This window comes from Gavialis gangeticus, unplaced genomic scaffold, assembly GCF_001723915.1.
Source record: "Gavialis gangeticus isolate Ggan-Ray unplaced genomic scaffold, GavGan_comp1, whole genome shotgun sequence".
Taxonomy (NCBI): domain Eukaryota; kingdom Metazoa; phylum Chordata; order Crocodylia; family Gavialidae; genus Gavialis; species Gavialis gangeticus.
This window is the reverse complement of record NW_017729022.1, coordinates 165093718-165116835: the sequence shown is the minus strand read 5'-3', so window position 1 is coordinate 165116835 and position 23118 is coordinate 165093718. Positions and strand designations below refer to the sequence as shown.

Sequence of the window (23118 nt, the reverse complement as noted above, 5' to 3'; positions counted from 1 at the left end):
ATGCTTACCCTGCTGACCACTTTCCACCTCTGTCCCTTTGCCTGATCCCTGACCCACACCACTGCCCATACATAGACTTGTGCCTCTGTCCACCCTTGGACCTATGCTATTGCCCAGCCCAAGACCTACATTGCTGTCTGATCTTTGGCTTGTGCTGCCATCTGCCCCAGGACCCACACTGCACCCAGTCCCTGACATGTGCTGCCACCCAATCCTGCTGACACCAGACCTGCACTGCTGTTCAATCTCCAAACCATGCTACTGGCCCAAGACCAAGACTCACTAAAGCTGTTGCTGGCTCCAGGGATGTTGACTCCAGGCAGCAGGTTTGGCAACAGCTCCAGATCCAGTCCCAGGCTGGAGCCAGAGCCATGGTTAGAGTCAGAGCTGCAGCTGCCTACTCTGGGCTAGTACTCAAATCCAAGATGAGGCTTTGTTTTTTCTGTGGTCCACGGAAGGGAACTCATATTCCTAAGCAAAACCAACATTTGCTACCTTGGCAGCAAGTGTACAGCTCTGTCAGCTATTAAAGTTGCTATTCTTTGTCAAGTTAGAGGAGGTTGGACACTTCAAATATTTGATCTCTATAGCAATGTATAAAATAAATGTTTAGAGGCATCTAAGTTAATGTGAATGTCAAAAAGAAATTTAACTACAGTAGGGTTGATTAATTGTTTCAATTGATATTATTCTGTTTATTGTAGATCTCTTCAGATTGACTGGACATCACCAGGACAGCCAAATGGCATTATACTAGGGTATGATCTTTTACGTAAAGAATGGCAGCCATGCAGCTCATCCCATCAGTTATCAGCAAGCCAAAGCAGTAAATCATGCATCTTGCTGGAATGTGAGATATATGAAAATATCTGTGGAGACCTGTGCTATCATCCAGAGTCTAAGGTACTTGTAAATCACATATATTTCACAGCCAAGTATGATGTCATATATCTAGGAAGAAAGAATGCAGGCTATATCAATGGTATCTGGGAAAGTAGAGAAAAGGATCCCATACCATGATTTTTTCCAATCAGAAGAAATATTGCCATGAACTTGTTAGTGTTCATTTGCAGTAGTGTCCTTTTAAAGATATATTCAGAATGGTTCAACTCTGCATCATAACTCTTTTATTGCAGATTGCTAATGGAGATTATTTATTAGCTCATGAGGGAAGATTCTGTGCTTTTGATGCATATGTTGATCTAAGTTCTCATAATAATGTTTTCTATGGCCACGTCTACACAAGGTGCTAACTGTGCAGTAGCTCATTACTACCGTGCAGTAGCATTTTGTGGCACAAAGTGTGGTGTGACACTACTGCGCAGTAGTAATGAGCTACTGTGCAGTCATTGTCACCTAAAAGTCATTTGGCAATGCCACTTCACAGTAGCTCTGGTTATTGTGCAGTCTTTTAGTACTTGCAGACACAAGTACTAAATGACTGCACAGTAATGACTGCACAGTCAGCGTTGCATGTAGATGCGGCCTATATGGTCAAAATATGAATGCAGAAACCAAACTGAAGTTTCTAGGTGGACACTGATTTGTGATGACATGAACGCATATATCTGTTTGGGAAAAAAATGATGTGGAAGATCATGAAGCTTATAGAGCTTTATTGTGTACATGTTATCATTCATCATAATCTGCATGGCAAATATTGGTTTATTGGGATGATTAGGTGCCTTTCAAATTCTTCCTTGATTGAATGACTTGATTTTGCTTTGCAGAAAATCCATTTAGATTCAGCTACAAGTGGGTGGTTGTTTACATGACAATGATGAGCAACTCTGAACAGGACCTATCATGATTTATCAGAAATATTTTAAAATTATGGTCATTTGCAGATTAATCTTCATATTAGTTGCTGTTTAGGAGTTGGATCAATAGTGTAGTCAGATAGTAGGAGTCTGTAAATGGTTTTTATTGACAAATGAGGTGGAAAACCCTTGGTTTGAAGGTAAGATTTAATGTAATGAAATAATGTCCCTATTTGTCAACAACACCATCACATGTTTGGTGACTAACACCAACAGTCTGTATTCATAAGGTGCACTGTCAGATGAGACAGTAATTAAGAAAGTGAATTATTTGAGGGAATCAGATTAAAACATACATTATTCCTAGTCACACAGTGCAGCTTTAGGTTATCTTCAGTGAAGTATTATACACTTGCTATTCGTGAATCTGTACTACTAAGTTATGAGTAGAAGTTTGGTGGGAAATGGAAATGTGAATTTGTTTGTTTTAAAGAAATGCATACATTGTAAACCTTTAATAAAGTCTGGCATGGGAATAACGTATGTTTCTATCTTTATCAGTGTTACTCTATATTATAACAAGAATATTATAAACTTATTTTTTCATTAATATTCTTTATTTTTTCTTTTAGTCTTTGCTCAGTTTTAACAGTTTTGGCAGGAAAATTTAAAGACAACTTCATTTGGAAATTTTATAAATTTTTTATTGTTTTGCTATGGTGGTCATCATTGTATTATATAAGCATTTCAGAGCCATTAATAAGTTTAGCTCCATAACTGTCCTCTAAGATGATGAAGTGCTGTTATCTTCATATGACACTTGGGGAGAGAGAGAGTATTATTTGTTGTTTTTTTTACTTATTATTTGATCCTTGGTCATCTCAGGGACTACAAAATGATGTGTCTCACTGAGCCAGGTACTGTAGGTATAGTGGTAAAAAATTTGGATGGGATTGGAGCCCCACAGTTAAGTAAGCAGATGCATATAAAGTTATCAAACCATTCCTGTAGGTGACTTGATTTTAAATCCCTGCTGCTTATATGCCCGTTTGTGGATACTGGTCCCAACCCAGTATTTGTTCTGATTTGCAGAATTATTATAGAATATATTAATTGTCTTCCAGTAGCCCCTAAGACTGGAATCTACAAAAGCATTTAGGCACCTACTAAGCATCTCGGTAGATCTGGGCCACTGTGCATGTGGAAGAATGCTGTATGGTCGTTTTTGCTTGGCTACACCCTTAGACTCCGGGTTAGGATAGGAGCAGCCTTAGAGTTGGTAATGCCATAGGAGGATTCCCTTTCTATGGGGATTACTGTTTCTGTGCCGGAAAACCAGAGCAAAGCATCCACAGTGACCTGGAGAATTTAAATAAATTTATTTACCATTATGCATGAGTCATAACATTTACAGATGAAGGTAAAGAGGAATGGAGGGGGGAAAAAACCCAACAAGATGAATAACCTCCTGCAAACATACATGTGTTACTACTGTACAGTTCCTTTGAAAAAGAAGCATCACAACATAATTCTGATCGCTAAAAGAAGCTAACTAAAACAGTATGCTAAACAATTTCATAAATGTTCTAGTGCTCAAAAACAGTAGACACACATTTTCAGGGAAAGCTATAAAAAAGAACAATTAGAACTCTGAAGCCCATGGCGGGCATGACATTTATCTTGTAATTAATGTGTTAATCACACGATAAATTGTAACCTTCCACATGGTCACAATATTTATCATGTCAATGAGCTGCAAAAATGGTGATCCAGTCACAAAGATGTAACTTATAAAATGTATCTTTGCAGTTTGCTGGTATTGTCTTTGAATTTAATAGTGATTAATGTGATAGTGTTTGGCGAGGTCCTCCAGCATCCCAGGATGGATTGCTCTCTCCCTCACCTCCCCCTGCCTCCTGCAATGGGACTCTCTTTGGGACACAGAGTCCTTCCACAGTTACAGAACTACGATGTGATTGAAATAACAGAGACTTGGTAGGATAGCTCACAGGACTGGAGCACTGTCATGGATAGAGACAAACTGTTCAGGATGGACAGGCAAGGAAGTAGAGGAGTAGTTTCACTTTATGTAAAAAAGCCACAGGATTGCTCAGAGCTTCAGTATGAAAGTGGAGATAGGGCTGTTGAATGTCTCTGGGTTGAGGTTAGAGGGGAGAGAAACAATGGTGATGTTGTGGTGGGGGTCTGCTATAGGCCACCAGACCAGGAGGAAGTGGTGGATGAGGCTTTGTTCAAACAGCTAGCGGAAGTTTCCCAATCACAAGTTCTCATGGGGGACTTCAATCACCCTGACATCTGCTGTGAGAGCAATATAGCAGTGCACAGGCAATCCAGGAAGTTTTTGGAGAGTGTTGGGGACAACTTCCTGGTGCAAGTGCTGGTGCAGCCAACTAGGGTCTATGCTCTTCTTGACCTGCTGCTCACGAACAGGGAAGAATTGGTGGGAAATGGATGGCAACTTGGGCAGCAGCAACCACAGGATGATTGAGTTCAAGATCCTGAGGAAAGAAATGATGGGGAGCAGCAAAGCACAGACGCTGGACTTCAGAAAAGCAGACTTTGACTTGTCCAGGGAACTGATGGGCAGGATCTCCTCGGAAGCCAGTCTGAGAGAGAGAAGAGTCCAACACAGCTAGCTATGCTTTAGAGAAGCCTTACTGGGAGTGCAGAAACAAACCATCCAGATGCACAGGAATACTAGCAAGTATGATAGAAGACCAGCTTGGCTTAGTAGGGAACTCTTCAGTAAACTAACTCACAAACTGGAAGCTTATAAGAAGTGGAAATTTGGACAAATAAATAGGGAGAAGTATAAGAGCATTTCTTGAGCTTGCAGGGATGAAGTCAGGAAGGCCAAACCATATTGGAGTTGCAGCTAGCAAGTGATGTGAAGGGTAACACAAAGAATTTCTACAAGTATGTTGGTAGTGAGAGGAAGATCAGGGAAAGTGTGGGTCCCTTACTGAATGGGGGAGACAATCTTGTGACAGAGGATGCAGAAAAGGCTGAAGTGCTTAATGCCTTCATAGTATAGGAGTATTGCTTGGGCATGCAAGGATGAAACTAGGGGGGCAAAGCACAACTGAAGTTTCAGCTAGTAAGGGACATGAAGGGTAACAAGAAAGGTTTCTACTAGTATGTCAGCAACAAGAGGAAAATCAGGGAAAGTGTGGGTTCCTCATTGAATGGGGGAGGCAACCTAGTAACAGATGATACTGAAAAGGCTGAAATATGCAATGCCTTTTTTACCTGTCTTCACAGGTAGGATCAGCTCCCAGACTACTGCACCAGGCAGCATAGTTTGGGGAGAAGGTGAGCAGCCAACAGTGGTGAAAGAACAAGTTAAGGATTGTTTAGAAAACCTGGGCATATACAAGACCATGGGGCTGGATGGGATACACCCAAGGGTACTGAAGGAGTTGACTAATGAGATTGCAGAGATACTAGCCATCATCTTTGAAAACTGATGATCAGGAGAGGTCCCTAATTATTGGAAAAGGCCAAACATAGTGCCCATATTTAAGAAAGGGAAAAAGGAAAACTACAGATCAGTCAGCTTCACCTCAGTCCCTGGAAAAATCATGAAGCAGAGCCTCAAGGAATCCATTTCTAAGCACTTAGAGAAGAAGGTGATAAGGATCAGTCAGCATGGATTCACCAGGGGCAAGTTATGTCTGACCAACTTGATTGCCTTCTATGACGAGGTGCCTAGATTTGTGGATGTGGGGAGACTGGTGGGTGTGGTGTACCTTGATTTTAGCAAGGCTTTTGATAAGGTCTCCCACAACATTTTCCCAGGCAAGCTAAGGAAGTACAGGCTAGATGAATGAACTGTAAGGTGGATAGAAAACTGGCTGGAGCATCAGACTTGGAGTGTAGTAATCAATGACTCAATGTCTAGTTGGCAGCTGGTATCTAGTGGAGTGCCCCAGGGGTCAATCCTGGGACTGGTTTTGTTCAGTGTCTTCATCAGTGACCTGGAAGATGGCATAGAGTGCACCCTCAGCAAGTTTGCAGATGACACCAAGCTAGGGGGAGTAGTAGACATGCTGGAGGGTAGGGCTAGGATTCAGGGTGGCTTAGACAAATTGGAGGATTGGGCCAAAAGAAATCTCATGAGGTTCAGGAAAGACATGTGCAAAGTCCTGCATTTAGGATGGAAGAATCCTATGTATCAGTACAGGCTGGGGGCTGACTGGCTGGGCAGCAGCTTTGCAGAATGGGACCTGGGGGTTACAGTGGACAATAAGCTGAATATGAGCCAACAGTGTGCCTTTGTTGCAAAGAAGGCTAATGGCATACTGTGTTGCATTGGTAGGTGTGTTGCCAGTAGTTCAAAGGAAGTGATTATCCCCCTCTATTCAGCTCTGATGAGGCAACGTTGGAGTACTGTGTTCAGTTTAGGACCTTCCACTTCAGAAGGGATGTGGACAAATTTGAGAGAGTCCAGAGGAGTGGGGGCTGGGGCACATGACTTATGAGGAAAGTCTAAGGGAACTTGGCTTATTTAGTCAAGAAGAGGAGACTGGAGACTGAGAGGGGATTTAATAACAGCCTACAGCTACCTGAAGTGGGGTTTGAAAGAGGATGGAGCTAGACTATTCTCAGTGGTGGCAGATGACAGAACAAGGAGCAATGGTCTCAAGTTGTAGCAAGGGAAGTTTAGATTAGATATTAGGAAGAATTTTTTTTCTTGGAAGGTAGCAAAACACTGGAACAGATTACCTGGAGAGGTGGTGGAATATCAATCATTGGAGGTTTTTAAGACTGGACTAAACAAAACTTTGGCTGGGATGATCTAGTTGGGGATGGTCCTGCCTTGAGCAGGGGTTTGGACTAGATGAGCTTCTGAGGTCCCTTCCAGCCCTAATTTTCTATGATTCTGTGACTCATGCTTCTCAGGACTCTCATGTGACACCTGCTGCTCTTCTTGCCTCAACCACCCTTAAAGGCTCCTTCTTTATGGAAGTGTTAGCAGCTCTTTCCTGTGAAAGCTGGAGTGCAAACAGACACTCCAGATGACATTCTTTACTTGCACCCAATAGGAAGTTCAGAGAGTGGGAGGGAACTTGTTTGGAAAGCTGGGGAATGACAGGGTAACAAGATGGGGAGAGGAAAAGCACATACACAAAAGCATTTCATAAGGTGTATGAGCCTTGCTGTGCCTCCCCCTCACATGTTGCTCAGATTCTCCTGTGTTGTCTACAAAGGTCAGGGGAGCAGCTCCCCTGACCTTTGTAGACAACACAGGAGCCAGATGGGTGGGAGCCCATCTGGTGAGTTTAGATATCCCTTCTCATTAACAGAAGCAAGCAACGGAAGGGTGGAAGCAGAGGGAATAACAGTCCCTACCAGCAGCTCTCCAACTCCCCTTGCTGGTGAGCGCTGATAGAACAAGTTCCTAAGCGCCTTTCTACCCCTCTGGCTAACTTGCTCTATGAATATACGAAGCAGGTCATATGTTGTGACATTGCTGTTTCTTTAATTTTTCCACAGTGTCCTATTCTAGAACAGCCAGGCCAAAATTTTCTATCAAGTCTTCATTCTGTCCAAAGAAAAATAACATTTCCCAAATTCTTTAAGTCCTCAGATAATCCTTTACACGTGTGCCTAATTTGTGTGTAACCCAACATTTTGCAGTGTAAAGTGCAACCATCTCAGCAGCAATCCTTAACAATAAAGGCTTCAGTAAAATAAATGCATGACTTAAAAACTGAGCACTGTGTGTGAATTCACCACCTGTGAGTTACCGAATTGGCCACCTTGCCAGTTGGAGCTTTTAATTTTTCCACTTAACAGCTGTGGTATAACGAGACCAGCCTAATTCACCATGGTGGTTTGGCCCTAACTTGGAAAGATCATGTCTTCTAGCAAGGATGCAAGGCCATTCTATCCCTAGCTTTTCTCCTGAGACTGCCAAAAAGGCAGCTCTTAGTGTTAATTGTTGTGGGTGTTTTTTGTGACGGGACTGTTGTCCTGTAGGTAATTACTGCATTGAAGCCACTAAATCCATTTCATAACCACCTCTTTCTTTTATAATTTATTCAAAATTCCAGCATGTTTGATAAGGACAAGATATAGTGAGTGTGCAGCAAGTGGAATAGGCACACCTTGCAAATAATGCAGTACAAAGTATATCAAAAAGTACAGTATAAAGTATATCACTTGTAATGTCTCTAGTCATGTTATAGTACTAAATGCAGCATAATAGAAAAGAAAGGTAGAACTGCTCCTTATTCCTTTTAGTATAGTTCCACTATACTCAGGGACCACCATTATCACCATTTTGAGTTTGAATGTTTTTCTAAAAGCCAGTCTGTTCATCAGGTTTTGAAATGCAAATGACTCTTAGAATATATTGACAGCATTATATTGTGTTCCTTTGAACCACATAAGTACCCAAATCTGACTATAAACTAGTAAGAAGGACTGTACATATAAATACTTTGGAAGAGAAATTTGTGGCACATGCACTTCGTTTTGCAGGCAGTGGTAAGAGTGAAAAATATTCTGTTTTTGTACTTTATGCAAGAAGCACTGAGCTAGCTTCTCCCCTCTCATCAGTTTTATTCTGGTGTAATTCCATCAATATGTATTATTAGGAGAGAGAAGAATCAAGCCCTTTATATGTAAATACATTGGAGAACTAGCATTGTATATTAGTAACCTTTTTCCTCATGCATAGGGGTGATTGACATTTGATAGAATTAGTTTGATGCCTTTGTTATTGTTTCTTGTCTACAAAGTAAGAACATGAAACACAATTTCTCACCTGCTCCCCAGCAAATCAAAACTCCAGTCCCAGGAAAGTAATAAGAGGAATGACCTCACGCTCCATGTGAGTCACCATCTAAAGTCCATACACAACCAGAGGGCCAGGAGTACAGCCATTTAGGTCCTGAAGACCAATGTAGTCAATGACAAGGATCCCACTGCCTCCTATGAGCTTTAGACCAGGCCCTTATTTCAGACATATCAATTAGCTTGTGTTGCTCTTGTTGGATCTTGTAAACCTCTTTTTCAACTAATTTTAATAGGGCTGTTTGAGGTGGCATTCATCTGTTGCCCCTTCAGTGTTTACTCTCATGCACCTGTGTTTGTAATCAACATTGAACAAGGATGTGGTGGTTGAATGCAGAAAGACACTAGAAAGACATCTGTTTGCATAGTTCATAGTGTATGTCATATCCTGGATTGCCTTGTAAGGCAACACAACATTCTGTTTCAGTCATAGCATTCTGCTGTGCTGGAGTTTCTAGTGTAAATGAGTCCATTCTTGTTTCTTCTTGCATGTCTCCATCAATATGTAGTCCATGAACCCATTCACTCTTGAAATCTCCAAAGGAGCATCAACCAGTTGAATGAACATCATGTTTCTGTCTTCAGTGATGTACTCAAATTTCTGATGGACTTCATTCTAACTGGCCTTATCAGCCGGTGTAAACTAAATGCCAATGCTGAAGGCACTCATAGTCTATGGAGTTATGTAATAATGCCAGTTGAAATCTCCTGCTATCATTAGTTGGATCTTGAAGTGAAAAAATAAAATAGAAACTCATAGAGTAAAATGTTCTAGTTAAAATAGTAGTATATAGGCTAATTATTTCATTAAGCAAAAACTCTTTAATGTGAACAATAAAGAACAAATATAATAGTCATAGTATACAGTTTAATACCTATAAAGGGATTGAATGAAAGTGTTAATACAACTTCCGTACTTTTATTTACAGCAGCAATAAGTGCCATAAATGTGTGATCAATAACTAATCAAACATGGCTCTGACATTATTAGGAAACTAGCCAATTGCCCATCAAAAATGACACGAGTGGGGAGCGGGTAAAGATAGAGCCCTGTGCCCCCCGCAATCCAGGCCCACTCCCCCTATACCTCCTGCTGCTTGGGGTCTGGGCCTGCTCCCCCCCTCCCCATCACAGTGGCGGGGGGAGGAAATGAGTGTGTCCGGGGCCAATGTGGGGGAGGACTGGGTCCAAGGTTGGGGAGAAGCTGGCCTGCTGTGACAGGGGTAGCAGCAGGCCCAGGATGACCTAGTGGTGGCAGGACAACAGGAGGAGCAGGCTCAGAGCTGATGGGGGGTGAGGGAAGGGTGGTGGAGGAGTGGGCCTGGGCCTGAGGTGGGGAGGATGCTGCCGTGTCAGGCCGGGCCCGCTGCTCCCCCCCACCACGGTGGGCCTACTTCTCCCCCAGCATGGGCTTGGTTCTCTTCCCCCCACACCATGTCAGGCCTGGGCCCACTCCTCCCCTCCCCCCCACACCACAGCAGGCCAGCTTCTCCACCCTCCCTCAAGCCCGATTCTCCCCCATCCCCCCCACATCAAACACAAGCTCGGGCCTGCTCCTCCCCTCCCCTCCCCTCCCCTCACCACCGCCACATCGCCCCAGATCTGAGTTCTGCCCTCCACACCATGGTGGGCCTGCTCCTCCTCCCAGTGTCCATGCCGGACGCAGGCCTGCTCCCCCCTCCTGGTTAGGGTCCGGGACCACTCCTCTGTTCTCCACCACAGCAGCTGGGGGAGGGAAGGAGTGTGCGCAGGCCTATTTCTCCCTTCCCCACTGCTGCGGCTGGCCCTGCAGGTGGTGACGACAAAAGGGGGGAGAGGTAGGCTGAGGCCAGCACTGGTGGCTTAGACCCACCGTGGCATCTCGACCCTGCTCTCCACTGTCCCGCACCACCGCTGTTACCTCCAAGGAGTGGGGGGGTGGGGTAAGGCACTGGTGGCCTCACTCCCCCTCCACTCCATCGTCACCACCTTTTGGAAATGCTAAAGCGTGGTGCAGTATGGGTATTACGTGAGTTGGCAGTAATTAAGGACAAGCAGTCCATACCATCACTACTGATACTGCTGTGACCCTTGAGGTAGCATTGTCCTTATGTTATGACCTTCTGTTGGGTAAAATCTCAGATCTGCTCAAGAAATTGGAACAGTGTGTTCAATTACATCAAGGATCTTAGCTCATCGTGCAACATTACACCATCCACATCTATATATAAGAGGATGAGATAATAATAACCTTTAGCCACTATTACTTTCTTTTGCATTTTTATTTTCTGAATCTGTGACATAATTTTAACATTACTTGAATGCGTTTTATTTTATGGATAGATAATGCAAAGTCTTTCGGCTTAATACCAATGCAAATAGCAACTGATGACTATCTTTAGAGTGCTGCCAAAAAAAATGCTATTTTTCAATTTACATTTGGCTTCAGAGGATGTCATAGAGCTACATAATAATAGCACTAAGTATATCAATTGGTACTACTAGCTAAAAAGTGTCTGTGTTTTAGAGGTGACCAAAGATTTTCTGGAAGTTACATACACAAACTTGAGACTGTATGAACTGAAAGGACTTAGGTCATTTTTAAAAAGAGAGTGGAGGTGCTGAGGCTCAGGGAACATAACTACGTGTATGACAGGGGAGTTCCTGAGGGAGTTAAAATGGGCCAGAAGAGATATTGCTAATTATACTTTGCACATACAAAGCATTTTCCAGCTAAGGGTCTCAAAACACGTTACAACTGGAAATTAAGTGACCATCATACAACTTCTATGAAGCTTGTAGAGCAGGTGTTCCCATTTGAGATTCACAAAGAGAAGAAACACTGAAAGTAGAAGTATAATATGGAATATAAAATACTTACTGGAGAATCCAAGGCTGATTCTTTGACTAATCACAAAGATGTGAAATGGTTTTATAGATGCTGAAAAGCCTCTATATGCATGAAATTTTCACAGTTTTCATTCCAGGTAAGAAGGAAACAGGGCTTCATTGAGAAATTAAAAGTTTGACAAAACAGAAGGTGAAATCAAATCCCAAAGGGAGGTACCATCAGGGTCCACACCATAGCTTGAAAACACAAATGGAGGAAAAATGTGTTTTAGGTATTCAGTTCTCAGGTAAACAGGTTATAATCAGCCAGTGGTGTCACAAAATAAGCATGAAAAGAAAAAACAGAGGAATTCCTTAAGAAGCCTGAAGAATTTTTAGTTAATGTAGTATAGACTGAAGTCAGTAATACTAATGTTAGCTGGTTTGATAGAATCAAGCATGTCATTAGGGACCCAGAGGATAGAGAAAGATGACATAATCTTATAGATGCTTCTGGTGTCAAATGTAAATGACAAAAGAAGACTGAGTACGGATGTATTAGTAATGTAGAAAGGAACCAGAAGATAGCAGCAAGGGAAAAGGAGCAAGGCCAAGTAGCATTTGACATCTTCATTAATTTTGAGAGAGAGAGAAACAGAGGGTTAATTAAATTCATAGCTTGGGGAGGTATTATGAACAATGGGGTGGACAGAGAAATAATATAAAAGGACTCAAAGATGCTAAAACAAAGATGCTCAAATCAAGATGCTAAATATCTGAAAACAAGATGACAAACTAAATTAATCTGGGGCAACCTAAATCACAGATACTAAATGAAACAGAGAGAGTCTTAAATCATTAATGCCAATGGAGAATTATAGGTGATAGTTCACATAAAGTATGACCTTGAAAAGTATTTGGGAAAAGAAAAAGCCACTTTTGCTACTTTGAGTTGTAACCACCAAGTTATAACATTTTGTATCAAGTTTCCCCAAGAAGTAATATGGAAAACTCATTCAGGAGTAAACAGGACAAAGTACTTACATATATTAGAGACAGATCCTAAAAGCAAAGACAGGTCTGAATCAGACGTTTCTCAAAATTCTGCAGAGTAAAAGCTCAGTTTTATCTCTAATTCTAGAAGGAAGAATCCTGTATTGTCAGGAAAATGGCCAAAATGAACTAAAAGTTTTCTTTCAAGTAAGTTTGTACATGCACATTCTCACAGGTGGGTAGGTCATCCCTTGAGCCTTTGACTCAGAGACCATTTATTTTAGCAGTACCCTGTGGCCCACATACCTCAAGGGGATAAAGAAATAGTGCTCATTTCCTGCTCCTCAGTTCCTCTTAGTTATCTGGCTATGATAGAGCACTTTGCTGCTCTGCATCTGTGATGTACTTTTCATTTAAGATGAGCACTCATTCTTCATCAAAATTTGCTATATAATTTTATATTTCAATTGCCTGTGCTCTCTATACACACTCTGCCTTGTGCTGCCACCCAGGTCCCTAGATCACATTTAGTACCAGGGCTTTCTTTACCATTCTGGCCTTATGTGTCTTTTTCCTGACCTGGGGACTTCTTAAAAAAATCATCCCTGTTGTTGGACCTGCTCACTCAGGACTAAAGGGGGTATGCCTCTGGATCTCTGCCCTGTCCACCTCACAGCCTGAATGCTGAATAGCTGTCAGAGGTAGTGCAGGGATGTTCTATGTAGAAACATCCACAGGAGCAAGAACTCCACCAGTCAAATTTACCTGGATTAGTGGCTTGAGTTTTCCAATTGGTGCTACTTCAGGCATTCTTCTCCAGCTGATTCTTAACATCCTAGCTTACCTGTTAGAATTTAGGAATGCCAGGTATACCTATCACCTCCCCATTGGTGGCATTACCCACCAATGGCACCTGAGCCTAGTCCTTGGAACTCTTATAGGGCCACTTTTCAAGCTTATGGAAATCTGTGCGGTGTTCTACTTTCCCCTGAAAGTGGCATTTTTGGTAGTAATTGGCAAATGTCTTAGCCACTCTGCTATTGGGTTAGAAGCTGAGGTGTTCCCCTGCAACCTTACTCCTCCATTTTACTTCCAGCAGGTGTGCATACAGGGGGTGCATCTGCACATGCTATTAATGTGCAGCAATACGCTCCAATGCATAATGCACCAGAGTTTATTGCTGCCGGGTACCATGTTTGCACATGTACCTGGAACTGCAGCACATTGAGCCAGGTAGGAGCAGCCCTGGCTGGCACAAGGCCTAAGGGATCAATCTGCCAGCCAAGGGCTGCTCCAACTAGTCTCTACATGCTGCAGAGGGGCTGGCTGGGGCATAAGGGTGCTCTGGTGTGGAGTTAGTCAGCAGGCAGCCCCCGGATTGAAGCAGCCTTATGCCCCAGTCAGCCAGTCAGCATCTGCATGTGCATTGCTGCACACTAAAAGACTCTGTTGCAGGATAATACCTTTATTTACAAGTACTAACCTGCAGTGGATTTTATTAGTGTGGCCTAACAGGGCCATACATATAGATGCTGAGATGTTTACTGTGGACCTACTTAGGCAGTTCTGCAGTAAACATCTCATGTAGACACGCCCAGGGAGATCCTTTTCTGCCAGAGGTGAAAATAGAATCTAAATGGTGTGTAAATGTCAAAATTGCCATTATAGAGCTAAATAAGTTCATCTAGGTACATGAAGGTGAAGTGGGATTTAACCCTGTATGTCCATATCTAGCACACTCTACCAAGAATTCAATTAGCACTTAGTTAAAGTTATTGTCATGATAAAATATACAAAGCAGTCATAAATTGTAAAAAGCTTGGGCTTAAAACTGCCAAGCATGTTTCAGCATATTTTTTAAGTCTTAGTAAATGTAAAAACCACAAGCTAGATTGTGTGAAACCTCAGCTCTATGTTGAGGTTAGTTCAGAGTTTCAAAGAAGCAATGAGAGGCAGGAAGTGCCTATTACAACATTGTTTTGGGGGATGAAATCATTCTCTATCATTTGTGCTTCTGCTAGTACCCCCTCCAATTATACAGTGGGTATGTCTACATGTGTAATTAATGCCCAGAAAGCTTACTGTGCCATAAAATACTGCACAGTAAGCTTTCTTTGAGTGCACATCTACATGTGCACCCATCAGGAGCAAATTTGCTCCCACCAGAAGTTCAGGACAGGGATACTCCTGCCCTACTCTGTTACTATATGGCCACCAGGGGGAGCTCTAGACTCCCCAGGTGCCAGCTCCAGGCTGGCAGGAGGGCACTGGTATCGGGCCTGGGCTCTGAGGGTGCAGGAAGCTGTCCCTCCTTCAGGGCAGCTGCCTCCTACCCTGCACCACTGCCCCAGGCAGCTGCCTGCTGCTCAATTCCCACTTTGATTGCAGAACCAAACTGGGACTATATGCACTGCCCCCACAGTAGGCAGCTCCCAGCCCCAGCTCTGAGATCGGCATGGGGGCTGGAAGATTGTTCCCTGCCCATGGCTTCAGTTGTGGAGCCTGCCCCAGCAGCAGGCAGCTGCCGGGGTAGGGAGCAATGTCTCAGCCCTGGCTGCAGTCACAGAGCTGGGGCCAGGAGCTTCCTGCTGCAGGGGCAAGGAGACATTGTCCCCACTGAGTTCTGTGATTGGAGCCAGCCCTGGCAGCAGGAAGCTCCCAGGGGAGGGGATTGTTCTCCTGCCTGCTGCTGCCCAGAATGCCCAGGAGAAATTTGCTTCCAGTCAGGTAGCTAACTGTGCAGTACTGTGCAGTAGCTACTGCGCAGTAAATCTACTACCTGTATTTACAGATAGTAGACAACTGTGCAATAGCCTAATCTACTGCTTAGTAGCTCCTGTGCATGGGTATGTAGTGATGCTTTACGACACAGTAGATTAGTCTACTGCTCAGTAAAGTGTCTCGTGTACACACCTAGTGACACTGAGGAAAAATGGCTGAAGCCATCCCAGCATTACCCTGTCTCTGACCTTTGTACCGACCATAAGATATGAGGAACAGTGGTTCCTTGCTTTCTTTTTTTTTCTGTATCTTTACTGCACTCTGCACCCACACACAAACCAGGCAGAATCTTATGATCAGCAATGTTGAGTGTTGAGAATAAAATTACCATTTTTTTACATGAAGGATAAAAGAGTGTCATGAATTGGAGGTAATAGCACAGTTATTACAGCTAAGAGGAAGGTAGTATAGGTTCTGGATTCTTTATGGTAAATATGTATATACACACTGCTCTTACAAATTTTATATCTTGGATTTTAATTTTTTTGGTCCATATCATTCTGTGCATTATTCCTCAAATATTTCAATTCTTAATCTAGATGGTAAATAGTCCCACTTCTCTTCCTTCTTTTATTGTGCCAGTCAATAATGAATGTAAAGAAGATAGACAAAAGATAGACATGTCTCGTTTATTTAGAGACATGTATTTGTTTGTTCTCTGCTGCTCAGGTTAGCTGAGTTATAATGTGGCTATTCTACAGGCTGGAAGTAGCTCAGTACTCAGAGAAAAGAGATAGACTACAGTGCTTATATACTTGTGCCAGGCTGCCAACTGCATTTTTCACCTAGCCATAAGAATGATCCGTTCTACCTAATATAAACTGCACTGAATGCAGGCTTTCAGGTTACGTTTTATAATGATTCTACTGACTGTTCTACATGATTTGTTATGTATACAGTATGTCACTCTCTCTGCACTGGAGTAAGCATACAAATAATTATTTGATTGTTCAAGTGTATAATTTCCATGACTGCACCTAGAAAGAAGTCCACAGTTAAAAGGCCTTTTCAAAATTCATTCCCATGTAAATTTTATTTTGAAAAAAGTATATAAATTGTATTCCCTCAAGATCACATTGTCTGAAGAATTGTAGTCACAAGTAAGTGATCATGTGTTATAAGACAATTCCACTTATTTTAATGTGAAAAGGAAACCCAAGAGTTCATACGGGGAAGTCCTTAGTTGTAGGTTTTTGGATCAGATAGCTCAACATCAAAATACAAATTTGAATCAGGGAAGTAAGATACAGATAGGGGTGAGGGTGGAATATATCTACGTGTTGGAATCAACTACATATTGAGGCAGACATCCCGCAAGGCATGCGAAGACAATTCATATTAATGGAGTATTTTATTAAGGTGCAGCATGGTTGAAGGCCACAAAATAACAGCATTCTGTCAGATGTACAGTCTAATAATTCTGGAGGGCACAGTATTTTTTTTTTTTAGCTATGTTGCTCTTTTGTCTGTCTGCAGTCATATTAATATCAGCACTAGGATTTGTTGTACACATTTTTTCATAGACATTGTTTTGTCAGAGAAAGCATTATGCTTTGTTTAACAGATATTGCCTTTCTATTTTTTTAAACTACTTTTAGGCATGTTGTAATGGGATTCTGCACAACAATAAACCTGGCTTTCAGTGCTGTGAGGACAAGTACACTCCATTTATTCTTAATTCATCGGGGGTTTGCTGTGGTGGTCAGATACATGCTGTGCAACCAAAATATCAGTGCTGTGGTGGCTATTACACCAGAGTATTAGCAGGTAAGTGGTACCTCTTTTAAAGTAATATAAAAGAAATAAAATGGCACAATGTAGCTGGTATGTCTCTTAAACCATTATTTTATAGAGATGGCAAGGTATCATTTATAGATAGGCATGCAATGAGTTCCAGCATGGGGTGGGCAATGGGAAGCTGCCTTGATGTTGACTCTTAATCAGAGTGCTTATCACTTATACAGGAAATGCAGGAAATATTTAATTTATAAATCCTCCTAACTGGGTTTCCCAAAGAACTATTTTAAGACAAAGAATACTTAATAGAGAGGGCAGTTTAGCTTAAGTGCAGTGCCAAAAGGCAAATTCACCTTGGTCTTTTGACCAAGTGAATTTTGTGTTATCTCTCCATACATGGAACACATGCAGAAAGATGTGGGTTGTTTCAGTGCTGCTTATGTTTGCTTGTTAGTTTGCCTTTTCTATTCCAATTATATATGCTGCATGGTAAGTAAAAATCCTACAGCTGATTTGCCACAGCCCAGATTCTCTTCTAACCCCAAAAGTACCCCATCTTTTTTATGGGTATGTGCAGATGTTTGCCGCACCTGGTTGATGATCAAACAGCTTGCTTTAAGCCACATAATCATAGACTGGGAGTGGCATATGAAGACATTTGTTGATGCTGGGAGCCATGCTGGAAACCCACTGTAGGTAGTTCAGGGAAATAACTCTGTTGGGTCCCGGGGGGGGGGAGGGGGCAGTTGTCCCTCAGAGGTGGAGGGTTGGAGGGCAAAAATAGCCTCGTCAAGGTGGAGGGGTTAGGAAGAGCACAGCCTCAGGGCTGCGGTGAATGGCTGAGTTTTCTCAGTCTCCAGGCTGTGGTCTGAACGTGTGTAGACATTCACTAGATCAGGCTAACTTTTCCCTGATCTAAGTTAGTTCACCTCTTCAGGTTAACTAGGTTAGGTAGGGCCTACCATTTTTTGCTCAATTTAACTTTCTCAACTGACTGCACAGATGGACATTTAGATCAACCTAACCCTAGTTAGGTTGGTCTAAATGTAAGACCTGCACATACCCTATCAGATTGTTCAATAACCCAGTAGCCTTTCTAGATTCCTGAACAGGACTCTTGTTATTAAGCCGATGTTTCTCTTAAAAAGGAATGCCTACTACTGAATGAAAGAATTCTACTGTATTTATAAAGATTCTGAAGTATAATATATTACAGGTAATTTTTGTAGCATATCATGAACTTTTAATAAAGGATCTTTGCTTCTAATTTTCATGAAGGAAATCATAATTCTGCTTCATATCAAACTCTTCCAGTTTTCCATAGAAAAATACATTTAATATCTAAGATATTTTAAATACATTATTAAATATAGTTTTCCCAATTTGCCTATACTCCCCCCAAAATAAGATATACTTTGGGGGGTCATATAGGGGTTAAAGATGATAAGAGGCTAGAGAGAGAATATTCCATATTTCTTTTGCATATCTAGGCTGCTGTATATTACCTTTTAATTTACTGATGTATTTATTTATGTTTAGGCAGCTTCATTATTTAGGTACAAATACAAGACATTGGGAAAATGTTAGCCACTATATATAAATTGTTCCACCTCACAAAAAAGGAAACTTTCTTACCTTCCCCTGCTTCTCAATGAAAACTTAAGTGAGATTGCTCTATAAAATGTTAAGGACCTCATGGAAGTTCCTCTGAACCACTCAGAACAAACACGTCACAATTATGTCTACCCAGCAGCTTTTCCATAACATAGCTGTGTTTCTAAATGTGTGTATGTGTGCATCCTGTGAAAAATTGGGCAGTTGCTTCTTAGGACCTTTACTGTGGCTAGAGACCCAGATCCTGCATCAATAATATCCATGAGACCTGGTGGTAGGATCAAATATGCAGTGCTGGAAACTATGGCATCATTGAAACATCCATTCATACTTGAGGCATTATACTTTGGGATACCCCACCAAATAGACATGTGAGAAGGAGTAGCTATCTTGGAAGGCCTAGGCCTGTTGTAGAGAAATAATAGAAGGGGCCAATCCATATCATTAGTGTCTGATTCCAGAAAAGAGCCATGTGATCTTTAAGCTGCCAGCAAGCCCAACAAAGGGTTAGGGGGCTGAAACAGGGCCTCTTTCCTGTTACTAGAGGGGAGAAAGGGGGTTAGGGGTTCCTAGTCCCCCTCCACCCTTCTTTCGCTCCCCATAGCCCTTTGTGGTGCACCAGTTCATTCCTTCCCCTTGGTGGTGTTTCTTTGCCTGTTTTCTTTTGCTGTACACTCCTCTCCCACTCTATTTTCCTCATGTTATTTGTTTTTCTGTTACTTATGCTTACTTGTTTTTCTTTGCTTTCTTGTGTTGCTGGAGTTAAGTAACAGGTGAAGGAGCCTAAAACAAAATGAGTGCTGGGCCCAAGTGCAGGCAGTCCCTGATGGCCCAAGAATGGAAGCAGAAGAGTCAGGGAACTGGAGGACCCTATATAACCTCAAGCCTCAAGCCTGAGAGACAGTCTGGCTATAGGAGCCACAGGAGGAAGGTGCTCCTTATAGAAAGGCAAAGGGACTGGACTCTGGGCTGGGAAGAAGGGACTCAGAGTGGCAGTTGGGGTGAAACAGACCTGAGATTCTGCATCAGGAACCAAATAAATTCTGTTGAAATCCCTATCTTTGCTTGTGGAGAACACCATCCCAGGATGAGGCTAACCCTGGGTGGGCCATTTTTGTTTTGAGCCGAGTAGTCACCTATGGTTTAGGTGATTTTTGTTCTCGGTGGCCTTGTCTGTGGCTGTGGGAGAGATGGAGGCCACTGAGTGGGGTGCTTGGGAACCCCTCCCTGCCCCACCCCCCCAGGTTTCAAACATGATTGAGAAAAAAGAAGATAGAGACTGGGGGATAAGTTCCAATCCTGGAAAGGCAAAGCCTGTCTGGGACTGAAAGGTGGTGGCAGGACTTGGGGCAGTGGGTCCTTGAGCCTGAGAACACACCCTGCTGAGCCCATAGCTTGCAGCTCTGGATAGTGAGCTCTGAGCTAGAGGGCACAGCTAGAGTAAAAGTGGTATAGGGCCAGCAGGACCCCATCCCAGACAAGGGTCCAACTCTTGAAAGTCTCCTCACCCATTGGCAGCCTTTCCTATTGGTTTGGTCCATTGAGATGTGATAGGCAAGGGTACCAATGGGTGAGCTGGAGGGGATACACTATGCCAAACCCTCTGGATGGCATACAGGGACTTAGTTACTAATCATTCGATTACCCATGTTGTATGCTGAAGCAAATCTTGATTAGCATCAACTGAATACCAAGTAAATGATTAGAAGTTTACAATTATAGTGAAAAAAGAGCCTGTAACAGAGCCTGCTCCTGCTGGAACTTCTGGTGAAATGGCTATACATGGCTGAATTGGTATAATGTAGGCTATACAAATTGACACCACAGGGCACTTGTACACACAGTGGGGGTTTAATCCCCAAGGTTTTATTTTATGTCTCCTAAATTGAAATTGTGGGGTTTTAATTGAAACCCACCATTTCAAGTTTCCCATCACATTACATCACGTTATGGTGAGGGGCCCGATTCTTTTGTTTGTTTATTTATTTTGGAGATGGAGTCTGCCCATAGCTGGGGAGCAAGCTGCTGGCAGGCTGAGTGGCTCCTAAGCTACAGGAGGCCCTGGTCCTTCCCTCCACAGTAGTGGAATCCCCTGGGGCCACCTGGGTGGGCTGCTAGTGTCCTGGATGCTGTCCCAGGTTGGAGGCAGCACCTGGCTCAATCCAACTGTTCCCTGAGCCCACCTGGGGAGCAACATGTGGCAGGCTTCTAGTGGGCAGGCTTGGGGAACAGTTAGATCAGGCCAGGTGCTGGCTGTGAGCTGGGACAGCCCCCAACCTGTTAGCTGTCTGCCCGGGTGGCCCTGGGGGTGTCACTGCTGTGGAGAGGAGGACCAGAGGCCCCCACAGCTCAGGGGCCACTCAGCCCACTAGAAGCTCCCCCCCTGGCTGCGAGCAGGCTCTACCAAAAAAAAAAAAAAGAAAAGAAAAGGATCAGGAGGCCCTTCACTACCTTCAGTAAGCATCTGGTTGGAGGCAAAGTGGCGAGGGGCCCAATCATTTTTTTGTTTTTGTTTTTTTGCAAAGCCTCTCCTGTGGTGGTGGCGGGGGCGGGTGGTATAAGCTACCAGTGGGACAAGCAGCCCCTGAGCTCCAGGGGGCACTGGTCCTTCCCTCCATAGTGGTGGAACCCCCTGGGGCCACCTGGGCAGGCTGCTAGTGGGATGGAGAATGTCTCAGCTTGGAGGCAGCACCCAGCTGGATTCAACTCTTCCCTGAGTCTGCCGGGGCTTCCAGCACCCCATGCACTGTCCCCACCAGCTTCCCACCACCTGGGACCACCCAGAAATGGGCTGGCCAAGCCAAAGCTTCCCCCAGCCCACCCAGGCTTCCAGCACCCTGCACACCATCCCTGCCACCTTCTCCACCTGACAGCACACCCAGCCACCCCCCTACTGCTTCCTGACACTGTCCCAGGGGCAAGCTAGCCAATTCTTGGGTAGTCTCAGGTGGCAGGAAGGTGGTGGGGACACTGCACAGGTCTACTGGAAGACCCAGCAGGCTTGGGGAAGAGTTGGCTGGGTGCTGCCTCTGAGCTAGGGCAAACCCTGGCCCACTAGCAGCCTGTTTGGGTGGCTCTGGAGGGTGATGCTGGCTGTGGAGGGAAGGACTTGGGCCCCCTGCAGTTCAGGGGCCACTTGGCCCATTGGCAGCTCTCCCCCCAGCTATGGGAGAGGCAGGCAGACTGCATCAAAAAAGAAAAGAAAAGAATCATACCCCTAGTCACTTCTGCTTTGAGCCAAGTGCCTGCTGAAGGCAGAAGTGGTGGGGGGCCCAAACTTTTTCTCCAGAGCCTGCCTGCCTCTTCTGTGGCTGGGGGGCAAGCTGACAGCTTCAACATTGCATTTTACAACATTGTAAACTAAGCCACATCCAGATATAGTTTAGTTTGCAATGATGCAAAGTCATTTAAAACTCTCAAAACTGGTGCGCATGTAACACGTGGCACCATTAAGACATACAAATTACATTTTCATCATGTGTATGTCACAGGACCGTCACAAGCACAAGTACCCTCTGTCCTTCCACTCGCTTTTAATCTCAGGTCTGGGCAGAAATACAGGACTTGAGACCTGGGAAATGCAGCTTGAGAATAGCATGTATCCCTTTTAGAAATATTGCTTTTCAGTACCATATCTGTACTGCAACCCAATTTTCATGCACATAAAGCAGGCATATATGTTATATCGCAATATAAGCGGCTTTTCTCCTTTTCTCTGATGTGTTCCATAAGTCAAAATTTGAGTTTGTAAAACAGTGTTTTTTTCCCCCTGAAAGTGTCATTTTAAAGCACATATTCCCTATTTAGTTTACTGATTCATTTTCAAATAATGTAGGCCTGGGAGCCCTCAAATGATTTTTTGTTGGGCATTCAGTACCCACTTGTCTTTGCTGGCAGTTGTCAGGTCAGGAGCTAAAATGCGTGCATTACCCATGGGTTGGCATGTGTTCTCTATGCTCAGAAGTTCTTGAATTTCTGCCAAAATGTTTAGCACATTCCAAGTTCCAATCCCTTGAAAAGTAATTTATATATCACAATATTAGAATGCTCTCCATGATGTCATCAGAAAAATGCTATCACATGGAAGAACTGGAGAAAAGTATTTTGCTGGCCTCATTAATCTCAATGTACTAAAATAGGAAGATTATATTCTGTGACCTCTATCCCCATCCAGTGGTCTCTGTTAACTAGCTTAATATTGTTTATATCAGGAAACAAAAGCACAGTGACACAAACCATCTTGTATCTGCAAGGAGTTCTTGTTCAATCAGGAGTCCACAAGCAAGTAGTAATGGATATTAATCCATGCTTGCAAACATCCTTTTCCTAAATGCACTCCCTTATTCCAAAGGGCAGCAACATGAACAATGTTGGTCACTTTTTTCTTTTTTTATAAATATGCTAATAACCCCAAGCTAAATGTTAATGTGGGTCATTCTTTGATAAGGATAACAATTAACTGGTAAGACTGCATGGTAGTTTTCAGAGACAGAACATTTTCAAGCCTAGCTTGGAATGGATCCCATTTTGAGAGGTTAATGAGAGGGTTACTGATCCTTTGTTTCTAATGTCTAATAGTTCTTTTTATTGCCAGATGTGGTTT

At 43.2% G+C, this 23118-nt stretch overlaps 1 protein-coding gene across 1 annotated transcript in view; it reads left to right on the top strand.

Moving 5' to 3' along the window:
- USH2A (usherin) overlaps nucleotides 1–23118 on the top strand; it is a 756200-nt gene that overhangs the window by 540145 nt on the left and 192937 nt on the right. The window contains exons 47-48 of the mRNA XM_019516454.1: nucleotides 705–903; nucleotides 16763–16931. Of these exons, the coding sequence (XP_019371999.1) occupies nucleotides 705–903; nucleotides 16763–16931 (368 nt within the window). The remainder of the gene's footprint in view (nucleotides 1–704; nucleotides 904–16762; nucleotides 16932–23118) is intronic.